Genomic DNA, 26,866 nt, shown 5'->3' on the forward strand with positions numbered 1-26,866 from the left:
TGAAAGAAACATTATTTATTCTTAAAGAATTTCAGGGTATAGCCAGTAGGGGGAGTTTTCTGCAGGTGTCTGTGTGTGAGCGGGGTATAATACCGGGAATGCCCAATAGGGGGAGATAACTGGCCGTGTCAGTGGGCACAAAGCGTAATGTTTATTCTTTATACTTTGATGGGAAGCGAGCATCGCTGGCAAGGTCAGCATTTGTTGCCCATCCCTAATTGCCCTTGACCTGTATGGCTTGCTCAGCCATTTCAGAGACTAGATAAAAGTCAGCCACATTGTTGCCTGCCTGGAGTCACCTGTAGGCCAGACTGGGTAAGGGCGGCAGATTTCCTTCCCTAAAGGACATGAGTGAACCAGATGTTTTTTTTATGACGATTGATAATAGTGCCAAGATCACCATTACTGGGGTCATTTTTTTTTTTAAGAGAAAGGTTTATTCACAGAATTCAAATTCCACTAGCTGCTGCAGTGGGATGTGAACCTATGTCGCTAAAGCCTTAGATAGATTTGTGGATTGCATTACCAACACGCCGCCTCCTCCCGAGCATACAATCTAACAGAGGGAGACTGCTAAAGTTGAGGCTGTGTTTAAGGGTGTGTATATGTGTGCGTGCATGTGTGATTATGTATGTGTGTGTGATCCTGTGTGCGTGGGAGAGCGAGAGATTATGCGAGTGTGTATGTGCGTGTGTGTTTGTGCGTGTGTTATTATGTGCGTATGTGTGTTTGCGTGTGTGAGAGAGAGATTATGTGTGAGATAGAGAGAGCGATTATGTGTGTGTGAGAAAGAGATTGTGTGTGAGAGAGATTATGCGTGTGTGTGTTTGATTGTGTGCGAGAGAGAGATTGTGTGTGTGAGAGATTATGCGTGTGTGTGTGTGTGTGATTGTGTGCGAGAGAGAGATTATGTGTGAGAGAGATTATGCGTGTGTGTGTATGATTGTGTGCGAGAGATTGTGTGTGAGAGAGATTATGCGTGTGTGTGTATGATTGTGTGCGAGAGAGAGATTGTGTGTGTGAGAGATTACGCGTGTGTGTGTATGATTGTGTGCGAGAGAGAGATTGTGTGTGTGAGAGATTACGCGTGTGTGTGTGTATGATTGTGTGCGAGAGAGAGATTGTGTGTGAGAGATTATGCGTGTGTGTGTATGATTGTGTGCGAGAGAGAGATTGTGTGTGTGAGAGATTATGCGTGTGTGTGTGTGTATGATTGTGTGTGAGAGAGAGATTATGTGTGTTTTAGAAAAGCCTCTGAAATCTTATCAAGGATTTTTTTTCTCATTGTTCACTGGTCCCTGCATTCACTCATATGGATATTCACAGAGGACAGGATGGGTCGTCGCTAACTCGTGGCTAACTCTTCTACTCGTTAATCTCAATTTTAAGAGGTACGTCGGCAAAATATACGTTCGGGAGAAGCAGTTGAGGAACCAGACCCTAGTCAAAATTTCAGGCTAGAGCAGATGAACAGTCGGCCACATATAGCAACCAAGAACAATGGCAATTTTCGATGTCCTTCATCCACTTTTTTTCCAGGTTTTTTTTTTCACTTTGCGGAGTGAAATCGAGAGGTTATGCTTCAGAGAAGACAGTCTCTGCAAACTCCGGCTCGTTTGACCTGAATTTAAGATTCGCATATTCACTCTTCTCTTTACAACGTACATACCCAAAGGCTGAAGTGTTACGTGGGTGGTACAAAGTGGCGTACTGAATTTCGTTGTCATGCTCAGTCGAGTTCGACCTCGCTTCCCCGCCGTCGCTGCCTGGATCATTCTCACAGCGCCCCCTCTACAACAGAAAGAACATTTGATGCAGAGACACAAAGAAACACACATGCACAACAAACACGCAATAGGTGCACGAAAATAACACGGTACACAAAGAAAAAAGCGGTACCGACACACAAATAACACATATTACAGCGACATAAGGAAATTTTGACACCCATACAAAAGGAGACGTAGCACGGTGCATAAGCAACATGCCCTGCAGTTACATGGAGAATACGTGATACAGAGATAGCTAGAATGTCTGATTCTCGTTGAAATAGAACCAATATTGGGAAACACAAAAAGTAAACAGACTCAGTCTGGTCTCCCTCAGGTCTGTACTCTTTGTACATTATTTTACTCTTTGATTGAATGTGGGCGTCACTGGAAAGGGCAGCATTTGTTGCCCATCCCTAATTACCCTTGAGCTTATTGACTTTGTGGTCCATTTCAGAGGGCAGTTAAGAGTCAAAATAGTGCTGTGGATCAGGAATCACTTGTATGCCAGACCGGGTAAGGAAGGCAGAATTCTTTCCAGGAAGGGCATTAGTGAACCTGATGGATTTTAACAACAATTGGCGATAATTTCATGGTCACCATTACTGAGATTAGATTTATATTCCAGATTTTTTTTTTAACTTAAATTCCACCCAATGCCTATGTCCCCGGAGCATTATTCCGGGTCACTCGTCCAGTGACACGGCGACCCCCCCCCCCCCTCCCCCCACCCCGCCATCATCCGTCCCCCCCACCCCTTGTGTTAACGGTATGTGAATATCGTTATACTGCAGCGGACCCAGATCAAGATAAAGCATCTCGCTGAGGTTTTTCTAGCCGGTGGTAGTAGGACGATTGTACTTCAAGACGCAAACTTGATCCACATCCAAGAGATCCGTCGCTGCTTCTCACAAAGCCGACAGCTCTTCTAGAACAAGTAGCACTAGAAATTAATCTTGGCCGGGAGCACAAAATGGATCGGCCACCGTTTTCCACCTCTTTCTAAATATTCAATACCAGTGCCACGCGATAGCACCAGACGGTCTAACGTGAAGGTCTACTCTGGCTGGCTCACTGCTGTAAGGATTTCAGTTCACCCTCTGGGATTCAGAGGAAGGTGCTGATTCCTGGGCACTGACTTCCAGTGGCTTACCTGTGCAAATCCGCCTGCTCCTGCTCAGCCAAGGTTGCAGGCATTGTTTCCAGGACTGTTATTGACCTCATCTCCTCTGGAGATCTTCCTTCCACAGCTTCCAACCTGATAGTCCCCCAACCTCGGACGGCCCGCTTCTACCTCCTACCCAAAATCCACAAACAGGACTGTCCCGGCAGACCGATCGTGTCAGCCTGTTCCTGCCCCACGGAACTCATTTCTTGCTATCTTGACTCCATTCTCTCTCCCCTTGTCCAGTCCCTTCCCACCTACATCCGTGATTCCTCTGACACCCTACATCACATCAACAATTTCCAGTTCCCTGGCTCCAACCACCTCCTCTTCACCATGGACGTCCAATCCCTCTACACCTCCATCCCCCACCGGGATGGTCTGGTGGCTCTCCGCTTCTTCCTCGAACAGAGACCCGAAAATTCCCCATCCACCACTACTCTCCTCCATCTGGCTGAACTTGTTCTCACACTGAACAATTTCTCCTTAAACTCCTCTCACTTCCTCCAAATAAAAGGTGTGGCTATGGGTACCCGCATGGGCCCCAGCTATGCCTGTCTCTTTATGGGGTATGTGGAACATTCCTTGTTCCAGTCCTACTCCGGCCCCCTCCCACAACTCTTTCTCCAGTACATCGATGATTGCTTCGGTGCTGCTTCATGCTCTCGTCGGGACCTGGAAAAATTTATTAATTTTGCTTCCAATCTCCACCCCTCCATCATCTTCACATGGTCCATCTCTGACACTTCTCTTCCCTTCCTTGACCTCTCTGTCTCAATTTCTGGTGATAGACTGTCCACCAATATCCATTACAAGCCTACCGACTCCCACAGCTACCTCGACTACAGCTCCTCACACCCCACTTCCTGTAAGGACTCCATCCCATTCTCTCAGTTCCTTCGCCTCTGTTGCATCTGTTCTGATGATGCCACTTTCAAAAATAGTTCCTCCGACAATGTCTTCCTTCTTCCTTAACCGAGGCTTTCCACCCACGGTGGTTGACAGAGCCCTCAACCGTGTCCGGCCCATCTCCCGCGCATCTGCCCTCACACCTTCTTCTCCCTCCCAGAACCATGCTAGGGTCCCCCTTGTCCTCACTTATCACCCCACTAGCCTCCACATTCAAAGGATCATCCTCTGCCATTTCCGCCAACTCCAGCATGAGGCCACCACCAAACATATTTCCCTTCTCCCCCCTGGCAGCATTCTGCAGGGATCATTCCCTCCGGGACACCCTGGTCCACTCCTCCATCACCCCCTCCACCTCAACCCCCTCCCCCGGCACCTTCCCATGCAACTGCAGAAGGTGCAACACCTGCCCCTTCACTTCCCCTCTCCTCACCGTCCAAGGGCCCAAAAACTCCTTTCAAGTGAAGCAGCATTTCACTTGCACTTCCCTCAACTTAGTCTACTGCATTCATTGCTCCCAATGCGGTTTCCTCTACATTGGAGAGACCAAACACAGATTGGGTGACTGCTTTGCAGAACACCTTCGGTCTGTTCACAAGTATTACCCAGACCTCCCTGTCGCTTGCCATTTCAACACTCCACCGTGTTCTCATGCCCACATGTCCATCCTAGGCTTTCTGCATTGTTCCAATGAAGCTCAACGCAAACTGGAGGAACAGCACCTCATCTTCTGACTAGGCACTTTACAGCCTTCCGGACTGAATAATGAGTTCAACAATTTTAGATCATGAACTCTCTCCTCCATCCCCACCCCCTTTCCGATTTTCCCCCTCCCTTTTCTTTTTTCCAATAATTTATATAGATTTTTCTTTCCCTACCTACTTCCATTATTGTTAAGTATATTTCCATGCATTGTTTTATCTCTACCTTTGAGCCTATTTCGATCCCTTCCCCCCACCCCATCCCCACTAGGGCTATCTGTACCTTGCTCGAACTGCTTAATTCGCACATTCCTTTAGATAATATCACCACCTTCAACACCTCTTTGTCCTTTTGTCTGTGACATCTTTTGGTTCTCTCTACCTATCACTGGCCCTCTATCCAGCTCTACCTGTCCGCCCCCACCCCCCCCTTCAACCAGCTTATATTTCACCTCTCTTCTATTTTTACTTAGTTCTGTTGAAGGGTCATTCGGACTCGAAACGTTAACTGTGTTCCTGTCCGCAGATGCTGCCAGACCTGCTGAGTTTTTCCCGGTATTTTTGTTTTTGTTTCGGATTTCCAGCATCCGCAGTTTTTTGCTTTTGTCACACTGGATGTTTTATTCACTTTCTGACCGCTGCAACTCAGAGCCCAGCCGTTGCTAATTGGACGCAGCACTGTGATGAAATCTTGGAACCACATTACACCACCACCTGGAAGTTCCCCTCCAACCCTCTCACCATCCTGACTTGGAAATATATCGCCGTTCTTTCAGTGTCGCTGAGTGCAAAATCCTGGAACTCCCTTCCTGATTGCATTGTCGGTGTACCTACACCATAGGGACTGCAGTGGTTCAAGAAGGCAGTTCACCACCACCTTATCAAGGGCATTTAGGGATGGGCAACAAATGCTGGCCCAGCCAGCGAAGCCCACACCCCGAAAATGAATTTTAAAAATACTAAAGGCCATGCCCTCAAACCACGTGATTTATCAGTGATCTAAATCAGAGAATTAATCCAGGAATCCTATCAACCATTCGTTGCACATCACTTTGAGAAGCCTTGAAGATGTGCAAGTCGCTGCAGACTGAGACAGGAGTGAGACCTGTTTGCATTACAGGAAGGTCCACTCAGCAATTACCTTGTCCGCCCTTGAATGTCGCCGAGAATGTTTAGTTAGTTTCCCCCTAGTGAAGACAGAGTGAAAGAAATGTGAATGCTATGGATTCATCGAGTTGGTTCCAGAAAAAAAATGCCTTCCAAAGATAACGATGCTATTTATTCGTACAAACACAATTTGTCTCTTGTCCCCTTTCACTATTTGACTTGAGATATGAATGTGCTCTATTGACCCAGCTACAAATGGGCTGTAAATGGGAAGATGGGAAACTTTCAGCATTCCTTGGGGTATGAATCATCGACCTGAACGCCCAAAAGGAACGATTGCGGATCACTATTCCGTTTTACGCTCTGCCCCAATTTCTTTCCCTGAATAAAGTCCGTTGATTCACTAACACCCGTATGTCCTGTCACCCTAGAGCGCCAGACATCTACTTTCCTGCCATTGGAATGGGCGTTTCAACTCAACGCAACGGCCTAGTCCAGAATGAAATTTCACACAGGTGTTCAGTCTTTATGCACCATATATCGCCACTGCTTCTGCTGCGATCAACAATGTATAATTTTTAAGTTAAATTTATATATCTATTGATATATATGTATATATATATTGTGTGTGTGTGTGTGTGTGTGTTTGTGTTAAGAAAGGTTGAGTGGTTGCATAGAAACATAGAAACTAGGAGCAGGAATAGGCCATTCGGCCTTTCTAGTCTGCTCCGCCATTCATTCTGATCATGGCTGATCATCCAATTCAATATCCTGCTCCCTCTTTCTCCGCATGCCCTTTGATCCCTTTCGCCCCAAGAGCTATATCTAACTCCTTCTTGAAAACATACAATGTTTTGGTCTCAACTACTTTCTGTGGTAGCGAATTCCACAGGCTCACCACTTTCTGGGTGAAGAAATTTCTCCTCATCTCAGTCCTAAATGGTCCACCGCATATCCTCAGACTGTGACCCCTGGTTCTGGACTCCCCCACCATCGTAAACACCCTTCCTGCATCTACCTGGTCTAGTCCTGTTAGAATTTTATAGGTTTATATGAGGTTTTGTTTTTTTGAGCCTTGCTACCTAGAACTTTGGTTCGACCTGTGGCTGAATGGTCAGTCTTTTGGGTTCTTTACATATATACATTTTTCATGAGGTTTTACATGCCCTGAAGTTAAAGAGATGGGTTTAAAAGGGGTTAGAAGTTCAGTGATTTGGGGAAAAAACACATACACACAAAGTAGAAAAAACGGGGCTGTTGTGGTCAAGTGACACCGACACGGAGAAAGACAGGAAAGAGTTCAGTGCGTGTCAGAGAGTGAAGACAGGAATTTTCAGCTCTCTGAGATAAGAAATAGTATAAGGCTACTGGGAGATTGAGTTTAGGGAATGAGTGCTTTCTCTGCATTTGAGGGAAGAGTGGGTTTAAAGTGCAGTTTTGGGTGTCTCAGGGAGAGATACGAGCTTGGTGAGAAGCATCTAGTGAATGCTTAAGGAATAAAATCGCATGCACGTGTGCCAGCCCCAAACCAGGAGCATTTCTGTCAAGCTAGTGGCAACTCCTTGCTGGTTTATGCATCAATAAATATACTGCTGGGAAATTGAATATTGGGAAATTGAATCAGCTTCTAGTGTTTGCATTGAGATTTTTCTAACCTTTTTGTCTGGTATAACATTGCTAATTTTTCTTGTTCTAATAAATATTTTATTCGTTGTGTTAAAAGTTCACCAACAGACTCCTGTGAATTTGTCCAGTAACTTTCCTCCCAGTTCCTAAAACAAAATGCAAGGAACTATCAAACCAAGTTTCCTAAGTTTTACTCTGGGATCTGACTTCTTCAGCCTTAAGATCAGATGCGATCGTAACGCTGTTTGGTCCACTGGTATAAACCGCCTATGGCGAAGGTTAGTTCTCATCTGGAAGGGCTTACCAGACACTGAGAAACAGCACCGAACATAGATGGGACAAGGCGCTTTCATCAGCGTTATATTCCATCCTGTCATTCAGGTATTTAAGATTGTCGATTTGACAAATCATTCACAAAAGAAATATTGTTTGCCAGAAACAGTCGTGACCGAATGAATACATGAATGAATTATTATAGGTGATGTTCCACCCTCAGTTCCCCATTACCCTAAGATTTCATGAAGCAGTGATGATACTTTTAAAACAATCTAACCGTTAATTTGGTGGCAATCTTAATTCATTATGTTAGTATGAGGATTATAATGGGGGAAAAATTCCATCAATAACTACATAAAATATTAAGCACTGTGTGAGGGAGTATTATTAAATTGATAAGAAAGTTAATTGGTTAATTACTGACTATTTAGCAAAGAATTCTCCTGTTGAGTCCCACTAACCAGTATCAAGCTAGATTACCATGGGTTAATAACAACAGTAACTACAATTGTGAAACATCACTTACTTCCTGAATTTCTTGGCCACGCTGAAAGTAATCAGGGCAATGAGAATCAGGAGGGCTGATCCGATCCCTGCAATGTATTTCCAATCTACTCTTCCTGCTTATCAGAAAATGATACAAGGTCAGCAATATCGAAGTGAACCTGTAAATAATGTATACTAATGCTTACTGTGAAAGCAGCCTTAAGTATATTATCCTTAAACATTGGCCCATATCATTGTGTAAGTTGTGCACAATCTTGTAATATTACATATAACATGGCCGGTTTTTGAATATTGTGTTCTATAATATTCTAACATTCCATATTTAAGGACAGCTCCTCCAAAAAGCACTCCTCCCACCTCGGAGAAGGACAAGGGAGAGCAAAAGCTTCGGTTCAACATCCATCATGTTACCTTCATTCTCTCAGGTATAAAATCCTAAAACAGTCGAGCTGACCGCATTGTGGAAGCACCTGGGCCAGACGGGACTTCTGGCTTTCAAGAGTAAGACGCAGGGGTATCTTCTCGATGGCAATTATAGATGAGCAATTAAAACCCGTCTTGTCTGGGAATCTATTTTTTAAATAAAATAAATAGAACATAACTCTCCTTTGGCCTCGCAGTTAAGGCACATCAGAAAATCTACTTCGAACGGATGTTACAGTGTATATTTTAATTCATTAACGGGATGTGGGCTTCGCTGGCTGGGCCAGCATATATTGCCCATCCCTAATTGCCCTTGAGAAGGTGGTGGTGAGCTGCCTTCTTGAATGGCTGCAGTCCATGTAGTCTAGGTACATCCAAAGTGCTGTTAGGGACGGGTACGGTTGGAGGGCGAGTAGTTCCAGGATTTTGACCCAGCGCCAGTAAAGGAACGGCGATATATTTCTAAGTCAGGATGGTGTGTGACTTGGAAGGGAACTTTAATGGGGCTCCCATGCATCTGCTGCCCTTGTCCTTCCTGGTGGTAGAGGTCGAGGCTTTGGAAGGTGCTGTCGAAGGACCCTTGGTGGAGGTGCTGCAATACACCTTGCAGATGGTACACACTGCAGCCAATGTGCGTAGGTAGTGGAGGGAGTGAATGTTGAAGGTGGTGGATGGGGTGCCAGTCAAGCGGGCTGCTTTGTCCTGGATGGCGTCGAGATTCCAGTGTTGCTGGAGCTACTCTCATACAGGCAAGTGGGGAGTATCTGAAATGCGGCGGAGATTCGCCTACCGCATGCTCGTATTGGGAAATTCCGCTGGAAATTCTCGACAGCTTGTTAACGGCTGGTTAAACGGTTGTTGTGCACTTCACAGTTTAAGCAGGCTCATTTCCCTCGTTCCCTTCTTTACAGTGCCAATGCGAAATGCCAATGAAAAAGACTGTTCTGAAATCTATCACTATACAGTTTTCCTCACTGAAATGCAATCAGTAGTTACCTGGTAAATCGATGTGCAATCTGGAGGAAGCGACGCCGTGTTTGTTTACTGCAAAACACGAAAGGTTGTGTTCAAGTCCCAACTCTTCCTTCAGCGTCAGAGTGCTTTGCATCTGGTTGTAATCCATTACTAAAGAAACGACTCCAACATCTGAACTGGCCGCTGTGATATTACTGTCATCCAGGCTCCACATAATGTGTTCAACTGGCGGGTTACCCTTCATGGTACACACGCAGATTATGCTATTTTCAGACCTGGTGCAGTTAGTCGGATCCACAGCTCTCGGGGGATCTACAATGCGGTTTAATGCAAAAAAAAATCTTCCTGAGCTATGTTGGCGGAGGAATAAAACAACAGCAGAGACAGAATGTGCCTGAGACCAATATGCAGATCAATTATTTTTTTTTAACCTTAAGCATGATTTCTTAATTCATAGAGGTTTGTGACCAGAAACAAATGTGGAAGATATTACCGGCCAAAAGTGTGTTAGCAACGATAAAACGAAATAAGCAGCTTTTTTTGCCTTTTGATGGCAGTGTCAAAATGGCGAGAAGGATGCAGCTGAGTAGAAATACTTTACGATAATGTTAGGCTTCGTTTTTTCTTTTCTGGCGAAGACATGAGTTTCCACGTGGATTCCCATTGTCAACGTTAAAAAAATGCGTTTAAAGGTTTAAACACAACCCTGGTAAGTAAAGCAAACTACACCGAGGGCCGGCAATGTGCTTTGAAACAGAGGGAGCGAAAGGCATTATGCCAATGAAGCAACGTTGCCCGAAGTTAGACATCCTGGCAACCTTGCTGTACTTACATTCCACAATAACCTGTGTGGAGCTGTTTGCAGTGCCCAAGATGTTTGCAGCCACGCACCAAAAGAGTCCGTCTTCTTCCAAACTAATATTATTAACCGCCACCTTCAGTTCACCGGAATGAGATATGTTAATTACTTCACAATTTCTCACCCAGCTTAAGGTGACTGGTGGGTTTCCCTGGGCGGTGCAATATAAGAATAAAGAGTGCCCTTCCAAAGCAACTACGGAAGAATTGACCAGCAGCTTCTGTGGTGCATCTGAAACATACAAATTTCCAACAATTACAAAACTTTTCTCCACTCAAAAAAATCCATTAACTTTATCAACATTGATCCAAGTTAGAACTTCTATAAACACCAAATATTCTGTTGCAATGCGATAATCCAGTACTATGAATAGGACAGGAGAGTCATACGGACTGGAAACGTTGGCTGTTTCTCTCTCCACTGGTGTTGCCAGACCTGCTGAGCTTTTCCAGCAATTTTTGTTTTTGTTTCAGATTTCCAGCATCCGCTGTATTTTCCTTTTGTCTAATTCAATGCAGTTTGATTCGCCAGATGAAAATGAAAGATTCTAGATGTGTTCAAGATTCTTTGTAGCTGCAACGTTAAAAATAATCCAAGAAAATAATGTTGCGACTCTCTGCTCACCGCTGTCTTCAAACCTATTTCAGTAAATTAACCACGTTAACCAACTTCAACATATTGTAAATTCAACAAGTTGTTTTGCGACTGCTGAGGACTTTGCTCCTATCCAATTGCAATTCCTGTTTTGTGTCAAAGTGATACCGAGCCATTTTTCTGCATTGTCACTTTGCAGGAGGGAGCAACCTCGCCACATCCACCCTGTCAAGACCCCTCATGATCTTAGATGTTTCAATCGAGTCGCCTCTCATTCTTCTAAACTCCAGTGGATACGAGCGTAGCCTGTCCAACCTTTCCTCATAATTCAACTCTCCAATTACAGGTCCTAATCTCGTAGACCTTCTCTGAACAGCTTCCAAGCATTTACACCCTCCCTTAAATAAGGAGTCCAGTACTGCACACAATAATCCAGGTGTTGTCTCACCGAAGCCCTGTATAACTGAAGCATAGCCTCCCTACTTTTGTATTCAATTCCCCTCACAATAAACGGCAACATTTTATTAGCTTCCCTAATTGCTTGCTGTACCTGCATACTAACAATTTGCAATTCATGCAGTCGGACACCCAGGTCCCTCTGCATCTCAGGGCTCTGCAATCTCTCACAATCTAGATAATATGCTCTTATTTTATTCTTCCTACCAAAATGGACAATTTAAAACACTAAAGTTTTGCCACGAATTGAACGGAACTATGAATATGAAATGAAATGAATTTCCCCTTTCAAAGACATTCCATTCTCTCCGAGCAGGTAGTGTGCAAGAAACTGTTATACGTGCACGAACGCTAGAAGCCTTATTATCATTTTGTTTTGTTGGATATAATAACGGGGGCATGAGTACTTAATATTCATATATATCTATATATATATATATAATGAGGAGTCATTCATTTATCACTGTTTGTAAAGTAGGGAATACAGTCTTAGACTTACATTCCACAGTCATGTTCATCCAGCTGCTTGCACCGCCATGTTTATTCCTTGCCTCGCACTTATATTCTCCTTCATCATCATATCTTATATCAGTTAAATTCTTTGTTAGCATATTTCTTGAATAGGAGCTGACAATAGGCGTGCCATCTTTCACCCACTGTAAATGAGACTCCGGTTTACTCTGTGTTATGCAATATATGCGGAGGGAACTGCCCTCTCTGACTGTCAGTGAGGAATTGATCAGTGGTTTCGAGGGTGGATCTGCCAAAGAGAAAGCGTGCATGAAAAGACAATTATGCTGATGTGAATAAACACTAAGTCCTTCAACAATTGTTTCTGTGTTCCTTATGCCCCTGTGATGTGAAACAACATGTAAATATGTATTACTGGTAAAAGAAACATGTCGAAGTTTTTCGTCTTGAACTCAGAAGGACACTTCACAAGAATTCCAATAAGAGTGGAAAACAACAATTCATACTGCATGAGAAGAGAGTGCTGATTGGTTGCCAAGTGGACTCTGATTGGTAGAGGTGGGGCCATGGAGGATGCACCTGCGATGGTAAGTGACATTTAGCTGCCAAACGTTATTTCAAGTTAAAACCAGGGGCCTTGACCATGATTGGTCAAGACTTTACAAGGTACAAGGCAGATGTCAGATGTATGATGGAATATTTCCACTTGCCTAGACGAGTGCAGCTCCAAAAACACTCAAGAGGCTCTACGCCATCCAGAACAAAGCAGCCCAGTTGATGGGCACCCCATCCACAAACATTCATTCCCTCCACCACCGAAGCACAGCGTGTACGATCTACAAGGTGCACTGTAGGAACTCACCAAGGTTCATTGGATAGCACCTTGCAAACCTACAACAGTTACCGCCTAGAAGGACAAAAGCAGCAGACACATGGGAACGCCATCAACTGGAAGTTCTCCTCCAAGCCACTCACCAAGGTTCCTTTGACGGCACCTTCCAAAGCCGCGGCCTCTACCACCAGGAGGGACAAGTGCAGCAGATGCATGGAAGCCTCATTAAACTTCCGCACCAAGTCACACACCACCCAGACATGGAAATATATCGACGTTCCTTCACTGTATTTGTGTCAAAATCCTGGAACTCCGTCCCTAACAGCACAGTGGGTGTACCCACACCAATTGAACTGCAGCGGTTCAAGAAGGCAGCTCACGACCACCTTCTCACCGGTAATTAGGGGTGGGCAATAAATGCTGGTCTAGATAGTGACGCCCACATCCCGTGAAGGAATAATAAAGAGTAACATCAGTCGACTCAATTCATCCAATTCAATAGATCTAATCATGGGTTCATAGAGTCTAACCACAAAGAATGGAGCGATTCAGCCCATCTGCTTGTGCCAAATTCGTGCAAATCCCTTCTTCACAGCATTGTGGGTGTACCTACACCACATGGGCTGCAACGGTACAAGAAGGCAGCTCACCACCATGTTCTCAAGGGCAATTAAGGATGAGCAAAGAATTCTGGCCTAGCCAGCGATGCACGCATCCCAAGAATGAAAAATAATATTCCAAATCATATGTGAATAGGTGTGTTTACTAATGCATCATTGCACCTTTTATCAAATAAACTAAATAGGCGACAGCCATTCCCTGGCTCATTCCCCAGGGCAATGCTTTCACCAGTCCGATTATTTGAATTTAGACAAAGCTTGGCAGTTAACTCTCACTCATCAGTTAATTGGTGCATTCCCAATGGCAACGGCTCTACCCATCAGAGTCCACTTGCCAACCAATCAGCACTCTATGCTCGTGAAGTATAAATTGTTGTTCCCCTTACATTTGGCATTTGTCCTGATGAGTGCAAGGTGAAAAGCTTCAACAACGTGTTTCTTTTTCAGCAATACTCAAGTTCTGTACTACCAAAAGGCTAATTAAATTAGCACAAAATTCGATCATGCAATTGGATAATTTACATTTTCGTTCACTTGGATAAATCGTGGGGAAAAAAGCAATGCCATGATTTCGCGAAGGACTGGACGGAGGTTGCACTCACATTCCACAGTGATGTTTATGGAGCTGGCTGATGTCCCGTGCTTATTTGCAGCATGACAGGAATATTGTCCTTCATCCTCCAAAGCAATGTTGGAAAACTCGGCCCTCAAGAGGTTGTTTGAAGACTCCTTGCTCAGCACTGTTCCGTCCTTTACCAGTTCTAACCTGGACTCGGGGTTACTCTTTGTCGAGCAGTAAATCAATGCAGGTCTACCCAACACCGCCACAGGTGTCGAATGGAATTCAGGTTCGGTTGGTGGGTCTGTAAAAGAAGAGGGCGTCGCAAAGCACTGTTAAAATACAAGGAAGGGTATGGCCACTTTCACGTACACGGCCTCAGCAGGTGTATTTTCAAAGTTTGCCATTGACCCCAGGCATCTCTGGCAATAAAGGAAGACTTCTATTAAATTTTACGCTCTGGCAGGAAGAATAGAAAAGCAAAAAAAAAACAAATGCTTTGTGAAAATGTGAGGTTGATAACAGTTGAGATTCAGAGTGTTTTGGAGCCCTTGTAACACGAATCACAGAGAGCTCATAGAAGCTACGCCAAGCAATTACAAAGCAAATGTTGTTTTAATCTTTATAGCAGTGGTTTTCTGTATAATAGCATGAAAATCTTACCATATCCTAGGGGGTCGATTGTGGTAATATGACTGGCTTGGTAATCCAGAGACCCCAAGCTAATGCTTTGAGGACAAGGGTTTGAATCCCACCACGGGCAGTTGGTGTAAGTTAAATTCAACTAAAATCTGGAATGATCTACTCCCCAGTAATGGTGGCCGTGAAACTATGGTCGATTGTCGACAAAGAAAAGCACATTTTGTTCACTAATGACCTTTGGTGAAGGAAATCTGCCGTCTGGTCTGGCCCACATGTGACTTTGCAAAGGCCTAGCCAAGGTAGGAGACTGCACCAGGCAGCTACACACAAATGCAGGCAATCCCTAAATTCAAGGGGAATTAGGGATGGGTAACAAATGCTGCTCTTGCCACTGACACCCACATCCCATGAAGGGAATCTATCGTCCTTACCGCTTCTGGCCTACACGTGACTCCAGGCCCACAGCAATGTGGTTAACTCGGCCAACAATTATTGCCTGTCACTAATTGCCTTTGCGAAGATGGTGGTGAGCCGCCTTCTTGAACCGTGGCAGCCCATGTGGTGTAGGTGCCTTGTAGATAGCGGGCAGGCTTTGGGGAGTTAGGAGGTGGGCTACTCGTCGCAGGATTCCTAGCCCCTGACCTGCTCTTGTAGCCACAGTATTTATATGGCTATTCCAGTCCAATTTCTGATCAATGGTAACCCCCAGGATGGAGCAATTACCCAGCAGGAATGGAGGAATGACCAAAGGCCCTTTCGCAGGTCACTACTGCGGACAAATGTGCTGCTATTCGTTAACAACATGATGACATCATCAGCTACTGCGTCATAGCAATTGATACTCTCAGGCTTTCTGCTACCTACATTTGTGTGTGGCTGCCTGGTGCAGTCTGTCACCTTGGTCAGTTTCCCTGAAGGCAGTGCCTGGACCCAACTATTTGCTGTTGAGTTTCATGGTGGGCCATATGCAGTCTTGAAGAAACGCATTTGCTATCATGTCTTACCTACGACACTTGTCATGCGTGAATTGACACCAGCTGAGCAAGCACTCATAGAGTGAAATTGTCAATGTTCTTTGTGGCATTGACAGAGAAGCTCGGTCTGCAGTATAGCTGTCATCTGCCGGGTGAAATGGACATTGCACATATTTTGTGTTCGCGTCGGGTTGCTGCTGGCTTAATGCAACCCGAACTGACAGGGGGCAGGAAGCCAAATGCGTTAAGCTGCAATTTCTAGACCTGGAAATCGTTGCTCCTTTTTGTTTCCCCCTGTCTACAGAAGCAAAACATGAATTATAAAGTCCTGCTGTTGAGGCACCTGCACTCCTGACCAGAAATGCTCCTATATAGAGAGCCAACACTTACACTGTACATCCAACGTGACCATCCCCTGAATCCCGTGTGAGTAGCCATTCAGAAGAATCTCGCATCCAAGCACTTTCTGGTCATATTGACGCAAGGCTGTGAAAGCCAGCACAGAGGATACTTCCACTGATCCTTTCCAATCCCGGCGGTCAAACCCGTTGTCGATGTCTTTCAACTCGGTGGCCGAAGGTGCAGGGCTAAAATCGCTGCCCTTAATCCACTTTAAATCAATTTTAGCTTCAGGGCAACTGTGGACGAGGGAACACGTTACCATTGCTGCTTGTCCAGCCGTAAATTCTCTCGACACCGATACATTGGGCATCCCTATAAGATCAGATGTAAAATGTGTGTTACTGTTAACTTCCATGGGGCAGTATTCATGTTAATAGTTGTCACGACTCACTGGGGATAGTGCGCTGTAATATCAAACCCCACTGTCCTCCGAGACGTGACATATTTGAAAAGTTTAACCAAACCACCAGGCTGCCCCAATTCTATCTAACTGTTTAATTTAGGTTAACAGTATACGAGCACCACGTTTGTAAACTTGATAAGTAAATAACTGTTTATTGAACAAGCTCTCGTTAACCAGTGGCAAAAGAAAGCAATATGAGCTGCTAATTTCTAACACTATAACTTAAACTCTACCCCTTTTTTTAAAATCCCTGTACTCACACACATACAAGACACATAAAACACACAAAACATGGATTTTCAGGGTGGGATAAAACAGTTCAATAGCACCAATTCTGGAGTACAAAATTCGATGGGTTAATTTTGATCGATGTCTTCCAAATTCCTTTCAGTTCTTGCTGATGACTCGAGGTGGTCTTCCAGCACTTTCAATTTGTAGTTCACTGGCTGAGCACTTGCCTTTCAATGTGTCTAACAGTGGTTTTCCCCTTTGCCTCTTGACAGGGGTTTTCAAAGAGAGCAGGTTATAGGGATATGAGGGGGGGAAAGCCAGTTAGCTATTATTGTGGAATTACAGGAATCTTCCACGCACAGGAGAAAGAGGTTTTAGGTCTTGTTCCTTTCAGGCTAGGAGCTATTCAGCTGCACTGTCCTCACACAAAACCTGGTCACCTGGTCAGGAGCCAATTAAAACGTTGTTGTCAGTCAGCTCCCTTGGGCCAGGGCACCTTTCTGGCACCATCCTGTGTTTTGTGGCACACTCGGTACCAGGGCTGTAACATTGTAAATATGTACCATCCTGTTCCAGTGGATACGTCTTTCAAACTGCAGTCTCTGTAATTTTAATACACAGTCGAAAAAATAAATAAAAAGATATGCTCCTTACAACAGTGAACAGTGGTTGGATTTCAATGGTGCCTAGATGCCCGTTACCAGACCAAACCAAGGGAGGATGGGGGAGAGTGGTGGATGGGGTGAGTGGTGGTGTGTACTGGTTGGGAAATCTAAAATCTAAAGGGGCACATTGTCAGGATCAGGGGTCTATCATGTCGGATTGAGATGGGGAGATATTTTTTTCACTCAAAAGGTTGTGAATCTTTGGAATTATTTCCCCCAGCTGAGTCTGGGTGCTCCATTGTTGACTCTATAAAGGCTAGCATTGGCAGATCTTTGCCCTCCCAGGGACTAAAGGGATCTGCATAGGGGCGGGGCCAAGATCAGTCATCACTGTATTGAATGCCCGAGAAGGGCCTTACGGTCTAATCTTGCTCTCATCCTCTGCCTTCTTGTGTTAGTCAATGCATCGCACACGTGGCCGGGGGTGGGGGTACGGAGAGGTGGGGAAGGCGGTGGCGTTGTGGTATTTTCACTGGACTAGTATTCCATGAAACCATTGCTATTTGCCGTAAAACCCATCTAGTTCATTCATGCCCTTTAGGGAATGAAATCTGTCTTCCTTACCCGGCCTGGCCTACATGTGACTCCAGACACACGGCAATGTGACAAACTCCTAAATGCTCTGTGAACCAGGGCAATACGCTGGCCTAGACAGCGACACCCACATCCCATGAATGAATTGAAACAAATTTTGTTCTCGAGGACGACCCTCCTTATAGTTTATTTGCACAGTAAGACCCCGTGGCAAGCCATTTAGTCCGGTCGTTCCCTCGCGATTATTTGCATGCCCCAATTATAATATATGACGTGCATTTATTTGCTCATCCAAGCCTGATCAGAGACTTTGGATCTCTGATTGTTGCTTGTACTCATCAACAGGTGAACACTTCAAAACAGGAACAACGGGCACCCTGGTGTGTTGTCAAGGATGCAAGGAACTATTGTTTCCCATGCCTCAATATTCTTACAATATGTTAAATATATACATTCAAGTTCTACGGGCTGTTCCCAGGGACACACACCGAGACAAGTATCAACTGCAGCTGGAGGATCATCAACTCGGTGAAAGACGCTCTTTGGTCTGACCGAAACTTGCTTGTCTTCCCGTGCCCAACCAAGTGTTGCGGACTGGCACAATCCAAGCTCCAGGACTACGTGCTGAGAGATGCACTAAAGCTTGGGGCAGCCACTGCACAGGCGCAATGGGGAATTGTCGCTGTCTAAGACATTTCTGCCATGGTGCACCGAGGGGCTGGGAATTGTATAGACCCCTCGGGCTGTATGACTTGCATTGAACGTATGCAGTAAATATTACATGTTTCATAATTGCATTGAAACACCAAAGATTGCAACATGATCTATGTAGACAACTTAAATACCATTGCATGTCTGACTGTCTGTTATGAACATTATGAAATGTCTGTAATGTTCATTGATTGTATTGAAGCACCTCAACGTGTGACATGATCTAAATGGAAAACTTGAATATGATTGCACTTTTTGTGATGGTCTTGTTGAAATATTTGTAATGTTCTTTCAGACATTTGATTAATAAAGTATATTTTTGCAAAAAAAAATTCTTCTGTATACTTTTATATTTTATATTTTTGTACAATTACACTTTCCTGTGTAGAACCTGTCACAGTGATATGTTTGAGAATGTTTGGCTATCATTGTTTTTAGACCACTATGAATTGATTGCCAGGGATTTGGCAGTGGCATGAATTTGAGTTCCCATGCATTTTTGCATTGGGCAATGGTGTGAGTTAGGAAGGACCACTTATAGCAATGACCTTATATATAAAATGTAATCACTGCATGATGTGAATAAATGCCCAGCTATTGGCATTTACTCCATTAGTTGGATTGTATTTTCATCCTTTGCTACCAAACAATTTAGAAACATGGAAAATAGAAGCAGGAGGAGGTAATTTGGCCCTTCGAGTCTGATCCACCATTCAATGTCCATGGCTCATCCCTTATCTCAATGCCGTACTCCCACTCTCTCCCTACATCCCTTGATGCCTTTAGAGTCTAGAAACCTATCTATTTCCTTCTTAAGTGTATTCGGTGACTTGGCCTCCACAGCCTTCTGTGGTAGAGACTTCCACAGGTTCACCACCCTCTGAGTGAAGAAATTTCTCCTCATCTCAGTCCTAAATGGTCTACCTCATATCCTGAGATTGTGGCCCCTTGTTCTAGACCCTCCCCCTACCACCAAATCAGATGAAACATCATCGCTGCCTCCAATCTGTACACCCCTGTCAGGATTGTATATGTTTCAATGAGATCCCATCTCATTCTTCTAAACTCCAGTGAATTCAGGCCTAGTCGGCCCAATCCCTCCTCATAAGACAAACCTACCATCCCAGGAAACAGTCTGGTGAACCTTCACTGAACTCCATCTATGGCAAGTATATGCTTTCTTAGCTGAGGTGACCAAAACTGCATACAATGCTCCAGCTGTGGTCTCACCAAGGCCCTGTACAGCTGTAGTAAGACATCCTTGCTCCTGTACTCAAGTCATCTTGCAATGAAGGCCATTTGCCTTTCACCTTCTTAAGTGCTTGCTGCACCCTGCATGCTTGCTTTCAGTGGCTGGTGTACAAGGGTATCCAGAACCCTTACTGGGTTTCCCAATCTATCAGCATTTAACTAATACTCAGCCATTCTGTTTGTCCTACCAAAGTGGATAACTTCACAAATATTCGCATTATACTGCATCTGCCATGTGTTTGCCCACACACTCAACTTGTCTAACTCTCCTTGAAGCTTTTTAACATCCTCCTCACCACTTAGGTTCCCACCTAGTTTTGTGTTGTCAGCAAATTTGGGAATATTCCATCCCATCCCGCCCCCAAAGGGCCATCTGTTACTTGTTCATGTTTTTTTGCAGAGTGCTTCCCCTTGTCCTGCTATTACCACATTCTGCTTTCTTACCTTTTCCACTATCAACACCGTTTTTAGCCCTTACCACTACCATTAACACTCCCTTTGTCCTTTTGTTCATGGCATCTTTGTCAATCTCTCCTTTGTTCTCACCTATCACTGGCCTGCTATCCAGTTTCACCTGCTCCACAGCAAACGCACCCTCCACCACCACCCCCCCCCCCTCCCCCCACCCCCGCCACCCAGCAAACATTATAAATTTCATTACACTTCTACTTCTCTGTAGCTCTGACGAAAAATCATACGGACTCGAAACGTTAACTCTGTTTCTCTCTCCACAGATGCTGTCAGACCTGCTGCGTTTTTCCACCATTTTCTGTTTCGGTTTTGGAAATAATACATTTGGTTCATCTTAATCATAACTGAACTTTGAACTCGTGGGGGGGGTCAAAGAACGCTTACAACACAGTCCGAGGCTATTGGGCTAATCGTCACCATTCTGATAGAGCAACTCGAGCTACTCAGCCAGTCCCACTCTCCATCCTTTTTCTGAAAGCCCTGTTACTCTTTTCTCTTCAGATAATGATCCACTTCCCTTTTGAAAGCCATGATTGAACACGCCTCCACTGCTCTCTCAGGCAGTGCATTCCAGGACCCAACCACTCACTGTCTTAAAATAAAAAACTGAAAAATAGAATATTGCCCCGGGCTCCTTCGCCATTTCCTTTCTATCGATGCTCTCTGGTTCTCGACCCTTCGGCCAGTGAGAACAGTTTCTCTCTATCTGTACTGTCCAGGCAGCTCGTGATTTTGAACACTGCTAATGGCGAATAGGTGTCGCTTAAATCAAACATGTTAAGGGCTGCCAGGGTAGTTTCATGTTTCTGTGACTGGATGAGTCATTCAGGAGCCTGGACCGATAGTGCAAAAAAAAAACGTGAATCCCCAAAACGGCTTTTTGCTCCAGAAATTGATTGTCGATGCAGAAAACAAAACCCTGATTTTGTTTTGTTTTTTTAAATGATCATGAACCTGTCGGTTTATCGCTAAGTACCAACTGGTTTAGTAATATCACTGGAAATGGGAAGGGATGGTGCAGTGGTATTGGCGCTGGACTGGCGATCCAGAGAACCATGGACATTTGAATTATTTCAACGTCTGGAATTTTTAACAAAATGATGAGCATGAAACCATTGCTGATTGTCTTAAAAACCCATCTGGTTCGCTACTGTCCTTTAGGGAAAGGAATCTGCCGTCCTTACCTGGTCTGGCCTACATGTGACTCTAGATCCACAGCCAATGTGGCTGCCTCTTAAATACCCTCTGAGCAAGGGCAATTATGGATGGGCAATAAATGCTGGCCTAGCCAGAGACACCCACATACCATGAATGGACAAGAACAATTCCATTCATTCCCTTCTTTTGTGAAACTGCTGCTTAGACAAGTCCAGCAGTCAGGGAGCTGGTCTGATCACCACCATCCAGACGTATTTAGCAATATATTGACTTTGGCAGTGGTGCACATATCCTGGTAATTGTTATTGTTATTATTTTATTATTATTATTATTATTATTATCGGAATATAGCACTGAATAGAAAGCAAGAAATTAAAACTCACCAAATACTGAAAGGAACACTGGGTCAGAGAGCATCATTTCTGTGCCGTCTCCTCCTCTGATGTAGTATTCACCCTGATCTTCATTCTTGATAGCAGATATCCAAAATGAGCAATCACTTGGATCGCTACCAGACATCTTCCCACTGCGAATTCGGTAATCAGGATCAACCGATCCCACACCTGCTGGGTTGTGAATGGTGGTGACACCTGGATCATCTGGAACAACACCACCCTTCAACAGCAACCAATTCACTCCAGGCAATGCATGACGAGCAGTGCACGGGATGACCACACAGGACCCAACCAACACCGACAGTCTTTGTGGCGTCCTCATTGGCCTTTGTCCGCCAAGGGCAGCTGAAAAGACAAATTACAAAAGCCACAGAGGGATATAGACAGGTGAAGTGAATGGGCAAAGATCTGGCAAATGGAGTATATTGTGCAGAAATGTATCCATTTTGACAGGAAAAATGAAAAAGTAGCATATTATCTAAATGGTGAGAGATTGCAGAGCTCTGAGGTGCAGAGGGATCTGGGTGTCCTAGTGCATGAATCGCAAAAGTCTTGTATGCAGGTGCAGCAGGTAATTGGGACAGCTAATAGAATGCTATAATTTATTGCGAGGGAAGTTGAATACAAAAGTAGAGAGGTTATGCTTCGGTTGTACAGGGCATTGATGAGACCACATCTGGAGTACTGTGTACAGCATTGGTCTCCTTATTTAAGGAAAGATGTAAATGTGTTAGAGGCAGTTCAGAGAATGCTTACTAGACTAACACCAAGAACGGGCAGGTTGTCTTATGAGGCAGGTTAGGCTTGTGTCCACTGGAATTTAGAAGAGTAAGAGGCAAGCTGATTGAAACACAACATCCTGAGGGACATTGACAAGGTGGATGTGGAGAGGATGTTTCCTCTTGTGTGAGAATCTGGAACTGGGGGCTATATTTTTCAAAAAAATAAGAGGTCACTCAGATAAGGGGATTTCTTTCTCTCTCAGAGGGTTGTGAGTCTTTGGAACTCTCTTCTCCAAAAGGCGGTGGAAGCAGAGTCGTTGAATATATTTAAGGCAGAGCTAGGTAGATTCTTGATAAGCCAGGGGGTGAAAGGTTATCGGGGGGTGGGGAGGGGGGCGGGTAGGTAGAAATATGGAGTTGGAGTTGCAATCAGATCAGCCATGATTTTATTGAATGGTGGAGCAGGATCGAGGGGCCGAGTGGCCCACTCCTGCTATTATTTAGTACGTTCGTATGTTTGTGTTTTCACCCGTATGTAAATTACAATTATGAGAAGCTGATAAAGGATGGATTTCAAACTTGACACTCGGAAGTCAGATTGAATTTGGTTATCGTCTGTCCTCTGTACAATCCGCCAGATTATAAATCAAACAGGTTAAGGGCTGCCAGGCTAGTTTCATGTTTCTCTGACTGTATTAGTAATTCAGAAGCCTGGACTCACAGTGCAAAAAAAAACACGTGAACCCGCAAAACGACTCCTTTTTTTCAGAAATTGATGTTCGATTCGGAAAACAATGCCCTGAAATAATGTTTACAAGTGACCACGAATCTGCCGGTTTCACAAAGTACCAACTGGTTTAGTAATATCATAGGAAATGAAGTTCCATTCATTTTTTTTACATCATCAAACTGCTGCTTAGACAAGTCCAGCAGTTAGGGAACTGGTCTGATCGCCAGCATCCGGATTATTAATGCCATTTAGGAAGAAAGCAAACATTCGTCTGTTTTCTGGGACAGATGTCCATTCCGCCGGACCAGTTGTTTACCAAGGGACAAATAGACATTCGACCGCCCTTATCTTTAAATTTAAATTAAAATCTTTAAAGCTATTATTAGGAGTGCCCTGAGGATGTGATATTGCTCTTGTAGGAGCTTTCCTCTCAAAGAAACATGCCAGTTTCAACAACAACAACTTCAATGTATCCAACGGCTTCACAGACCTTTAGCTTATCCTTGCTCTGTGCACGGGGAGACATACTGAACTAAGAATGCAGAGGCGTAATTTATTACCTGGGTTTAAATCCCGCCACAATAGCTGTGGGATTTAAACTCAATTTCAAAAACCTGGAATTTAAACCTGGCCCCAGCATTCCTTATGTATTCCTTCTTGGGATACGTATGTTTTCCATTCTTAATTGAACTAAGCGGCTTGCTAGGCCATTTCAAAGGGCGGTTAAGAGTAAACCACTCTGCTGTGGGCCACATATCGGCCAGACCGGTTAAGGACAACAGCTTCCTTTCCCTAAAGGGCATTTGCGATCCCGATGTGTTTTATTTTTTCAGACGGAAATCGATTCATCGTCACCACTACTGACAAGTTTATCGATTCCAGATTATGAACCGAATTTTAATTCCAGCCTTGGCCCCAGAACATTATCCTAGGTCTCTGGGTTACGACTTCAGTGACATTACCAGTACGCCACCGTGTCCCCAGTAATGGTGACCATGAAACTAATATCGATTGTTTGGTTCACAAACATCCTTCTGGGGAAGGAAACCTGCCACTCTTAGCTGACCTCGCCTATACGTGACCCACAGCAGAGTGGTTGACTCTTAACTTCCCTCTGAAATGCAAGCCACTCGGGTCGAGGGCAATTAGGGATGGGCAACCAATGCTGGCCTTGCCAACATCCAGTGAAAGAATAAATAAAGAAAAAATACATATGTAGGTTCTCGAACAGTCAGATACTTAGGAGGCTAAAAAGCATGGCAAACAATGACTGGTGCTGTCGACAGACGCTTTTGCCATATTGTTCTGTCTCTGCCAGGCACTGAGCGCTGCTAGCTTGGCTCTAACAAGCAAACAGTTGGCCAGATGTTCACCAGGAAAGCGGTGGAATTAATCCACCAGGGAAACCCCGGGGGAGCGAACTGGGCGGGAAATCCATTCGGCCCATCCAGTCCATAGCAGAGGGTTTCCACCAGCGCCTATTCCAGTTTCAGGGAAGATTAGGCGGGGGGATGGCGGGGCGGGATAAAATAACCCTGCCAAAAAAAATTGCAACCACACTTTTGGCTCAGGCACCCGTCGGCAAACCCATCTTCCCCCAGCCCCTGCTCCACTAGAAGGCATAACATGACTTCTGTTAGAGTGTTTTCCTTTTGTGAAGAGAATATCAAGAGCTTACCTTCAGTGAAGTGCAGGATGGCGAGGAAGAAAATGGCAAAGTTGTTCATGGGTTTCAACGTAAGAAAAGCCCTAGAGTCACTTGCTCCCGAATTCTAATCTCACGGGGGCTAGGCTGAGGAGATACGCCTGGGGTCCAGGGTGGTAGATGATCAGTGTTTTTACAACTTCAGCTTCACTGTCCAGAAAATGTGCTTCTTCTGGACGGGCTCCACTGGGCGGATGTGCCATTTGGCATTTGAAATGCAGAAGTCTGTCTGGGGATATCCAAATCATGTGTTTGCACCAGCAATGGAACTACTATGTCAGCATCTCTGACTTCCTTTTCTGACTGAGTCATGATTTGGGGGTTGAAATCTAAGGACTGTGGATGAGTGCAGTTCCAACAACACTCAAGGAGCTTGACAACGTGCAGGACAAAGCAGCCCACTTGATTGGCACCCCATCCACAAACATTCACTCCCTCCACCATCGATGCACAGAAGCAGCAGGGTGTACCATCTACAAGATGCACTGCAGGAACTCACCAAGGCTCCTTAGACAGCACCTTCCAAATCCACGACCGCTACCACCTAGAAGGACAAGGGCAGCAGACACGTGGGAACACCACCACCTGGAAGTTCCCCTCCAAGTCACTCACCATCCTGACTTGGAAATATATTGGCCGTCCCTTCACTGTCGCTGGGTCAAAATCCTGGAAGTCCCTCCCTGACTGCACTGTGGGTGTACCTACACCACATGGACTGTAGCACTTCAAGAAGGCAGCTCACCACCACCTCCTCAAGGGCAATGAGGAATGGGCAATAAATGCTGGCCTAGTCAGCGACGCCCGCTTTCCATGAACGAATAGAAAAAAAAACCCTATGGTCTTTCTGCAAAACTCGCAAAATATTTGGGAAATTAGGCCAGTGTTTCTAAAGGCCCAATTTAGGAAACATACAACTATTTAGTTCCACTTTTCTCTTCCCCGTACTCAGATTCACGTTCTCTATGAATCTTTATTCACGAGCGTGTGGTTTTTTTATTGTGAAACCGTGGATTTGCAAAAATCCAAACGCCAACTCTCAGTTTCTTTAATAATTCTAGTAATGCAGCTTTCCAGATATAGCACACATGGAAACTGCTCCATTGGATCCATATCACACCTTACTACCAGGCACCTGTTATTTCACACATTACAGCTGAAACGACTCGATTGGATTCTGGCCTGTAAATCCCTCTGGATAATTTGCTCTGCCCTTTATAAAGCACTCCTACTCTCTGTGATTACATTCCCATCTACAATTCCCTCCCTGGTGCCACAGTGCTTCGGTGGTGGAGGGAGTGAATGTTTGTGGATGGGGTGCCAAACAAGCGTTCTCCTGGATGTTGCCGAGCTTTTTGAGTGTTGTGGGAGCTGCACTCATCCAGACAAGTGGAGAGTATTCCATCGCACTCCTGACCTGTGCCTTGAAGATGTTACTCACCACAAGACTCCTAGCCTCTGACATGCTCTTGCAACCATAGTATTTATATAGATAAGATAAAAGCGAAATGCTGTGGATGCTGCAAACCTGAAACAAAAATAGAAAATGCTGGAAAAACTCAGCAGGTCTGGCAGCAGTAGAGAGAGAAAGAGAGTTAACGTTTCGAGTCTGTATGACCCTTCTTCAGTGAAACGTTAACTCTTCCTCTCTCCACAGGTGCTGCTAGACCTGCTGAGTTTTTCCAGCATTTTCTGTTTTTTTTTATATGGCTAGCCCAGTTCAGTTTCTGGTCAATGGTAATCCCCAGGATGTTGATAGTGGGGGGATTCAGTAATGGTAATGCCATTCAATCCCAAGGGGCAATGGGTGGATTCTCTCTTGTTGGAGGCGATCATTGCCTGGCATTCGTGTGGTGTAAATGTCACTTGCCACCTGTTGGCCCAAACCTGGATATTGTCCAGGTCTTGCTGCAATATATATTTCACCATATTTCTACTCCCTTTAGCTCTGAAGAAGAGTCAGACAGACTCGAAACGTTAACTCTGTCTGTCTCATCACAGATGCTGTCAGGCCTGCTGAGTTTTT

At 44.7% G+C, this 26,866-nt stretch overlaps 1 protein-coding gene across 1 annotated transcript; it reads right to left on the minus strand.

Annotated features, from left to right (window-relative positions):
- On the minus strand, window positions 1-25,066 carry LOC144671567 (myelin-associated glycoprotein-like). The gene is made up of 10 exons (XM_078533521.1): window positions 24,817-25,066; window positions 21,675-22,031; window positions 15,856-16,179; window positions 13,893-14,153; window positions 11,867-12,127; window positions 10,291-10,548; window positions 9,480-9,770; window positions 8,080-8,173; window positions 5,686-5,731; window positions 1-1,791 (listed from the first exon to the last, which is right to left on the minus strand). The coding sequence occupies exons 1-10, from the start codon at window positions 24,863-24,865 to the stop codon at window positions 1,576-1,578; spliced, it is 2,157 nt and encodes a 718-aa protein (XP_078389647.1). The 5' UTR covers window positions 24,866-25,066; the 3' UTR covers window positions 1-1,575.
- Between the last annotated feature and the right edge of the window lie 1,800 nt (window positions 25,067-26,866).

Source organism: Cetorhinus maximus, chromosome 33 (genome assembly GCF_964194155.1).
Source record: "Cetorhinus maximus chromosome 33, sCetMax3.hap1.1, whole genome shotgun sequence".
Classification (NCBI taxonomy): Eukaryota; Metazoa; Chordata; class Chondrichthyes; order Lamniformes; family Cetorhinidae; genus Cetorhinus; species Cetorhinus maximus.

Excerpts from the sequence above, each read along its gene's own strand:
- LOC144671567 (XM_078533521.1), bottom strand. The coding sequence starts at position 24,865 with ATGAACAACTTTGCCATTTTCTTCCTCGCCATCCTGCACTTCACTGAA. Across the intron at positions 22,032-24,816 it reads CATCCTGCACTTCACTGAAG|CTGCCCTTGGCGGACAAAGG; the intron begins GTAAGCTCTTGA and ends TTGTCTTTTCAG. Across the intron at positions 1,792-5,685 it reads GACATTCAAGGGCGGACAAG|AGGGGGCGCTGTGAGAATGA; the intron begins GTAATTGCTGAG and ends TTTCTGTTGTAG.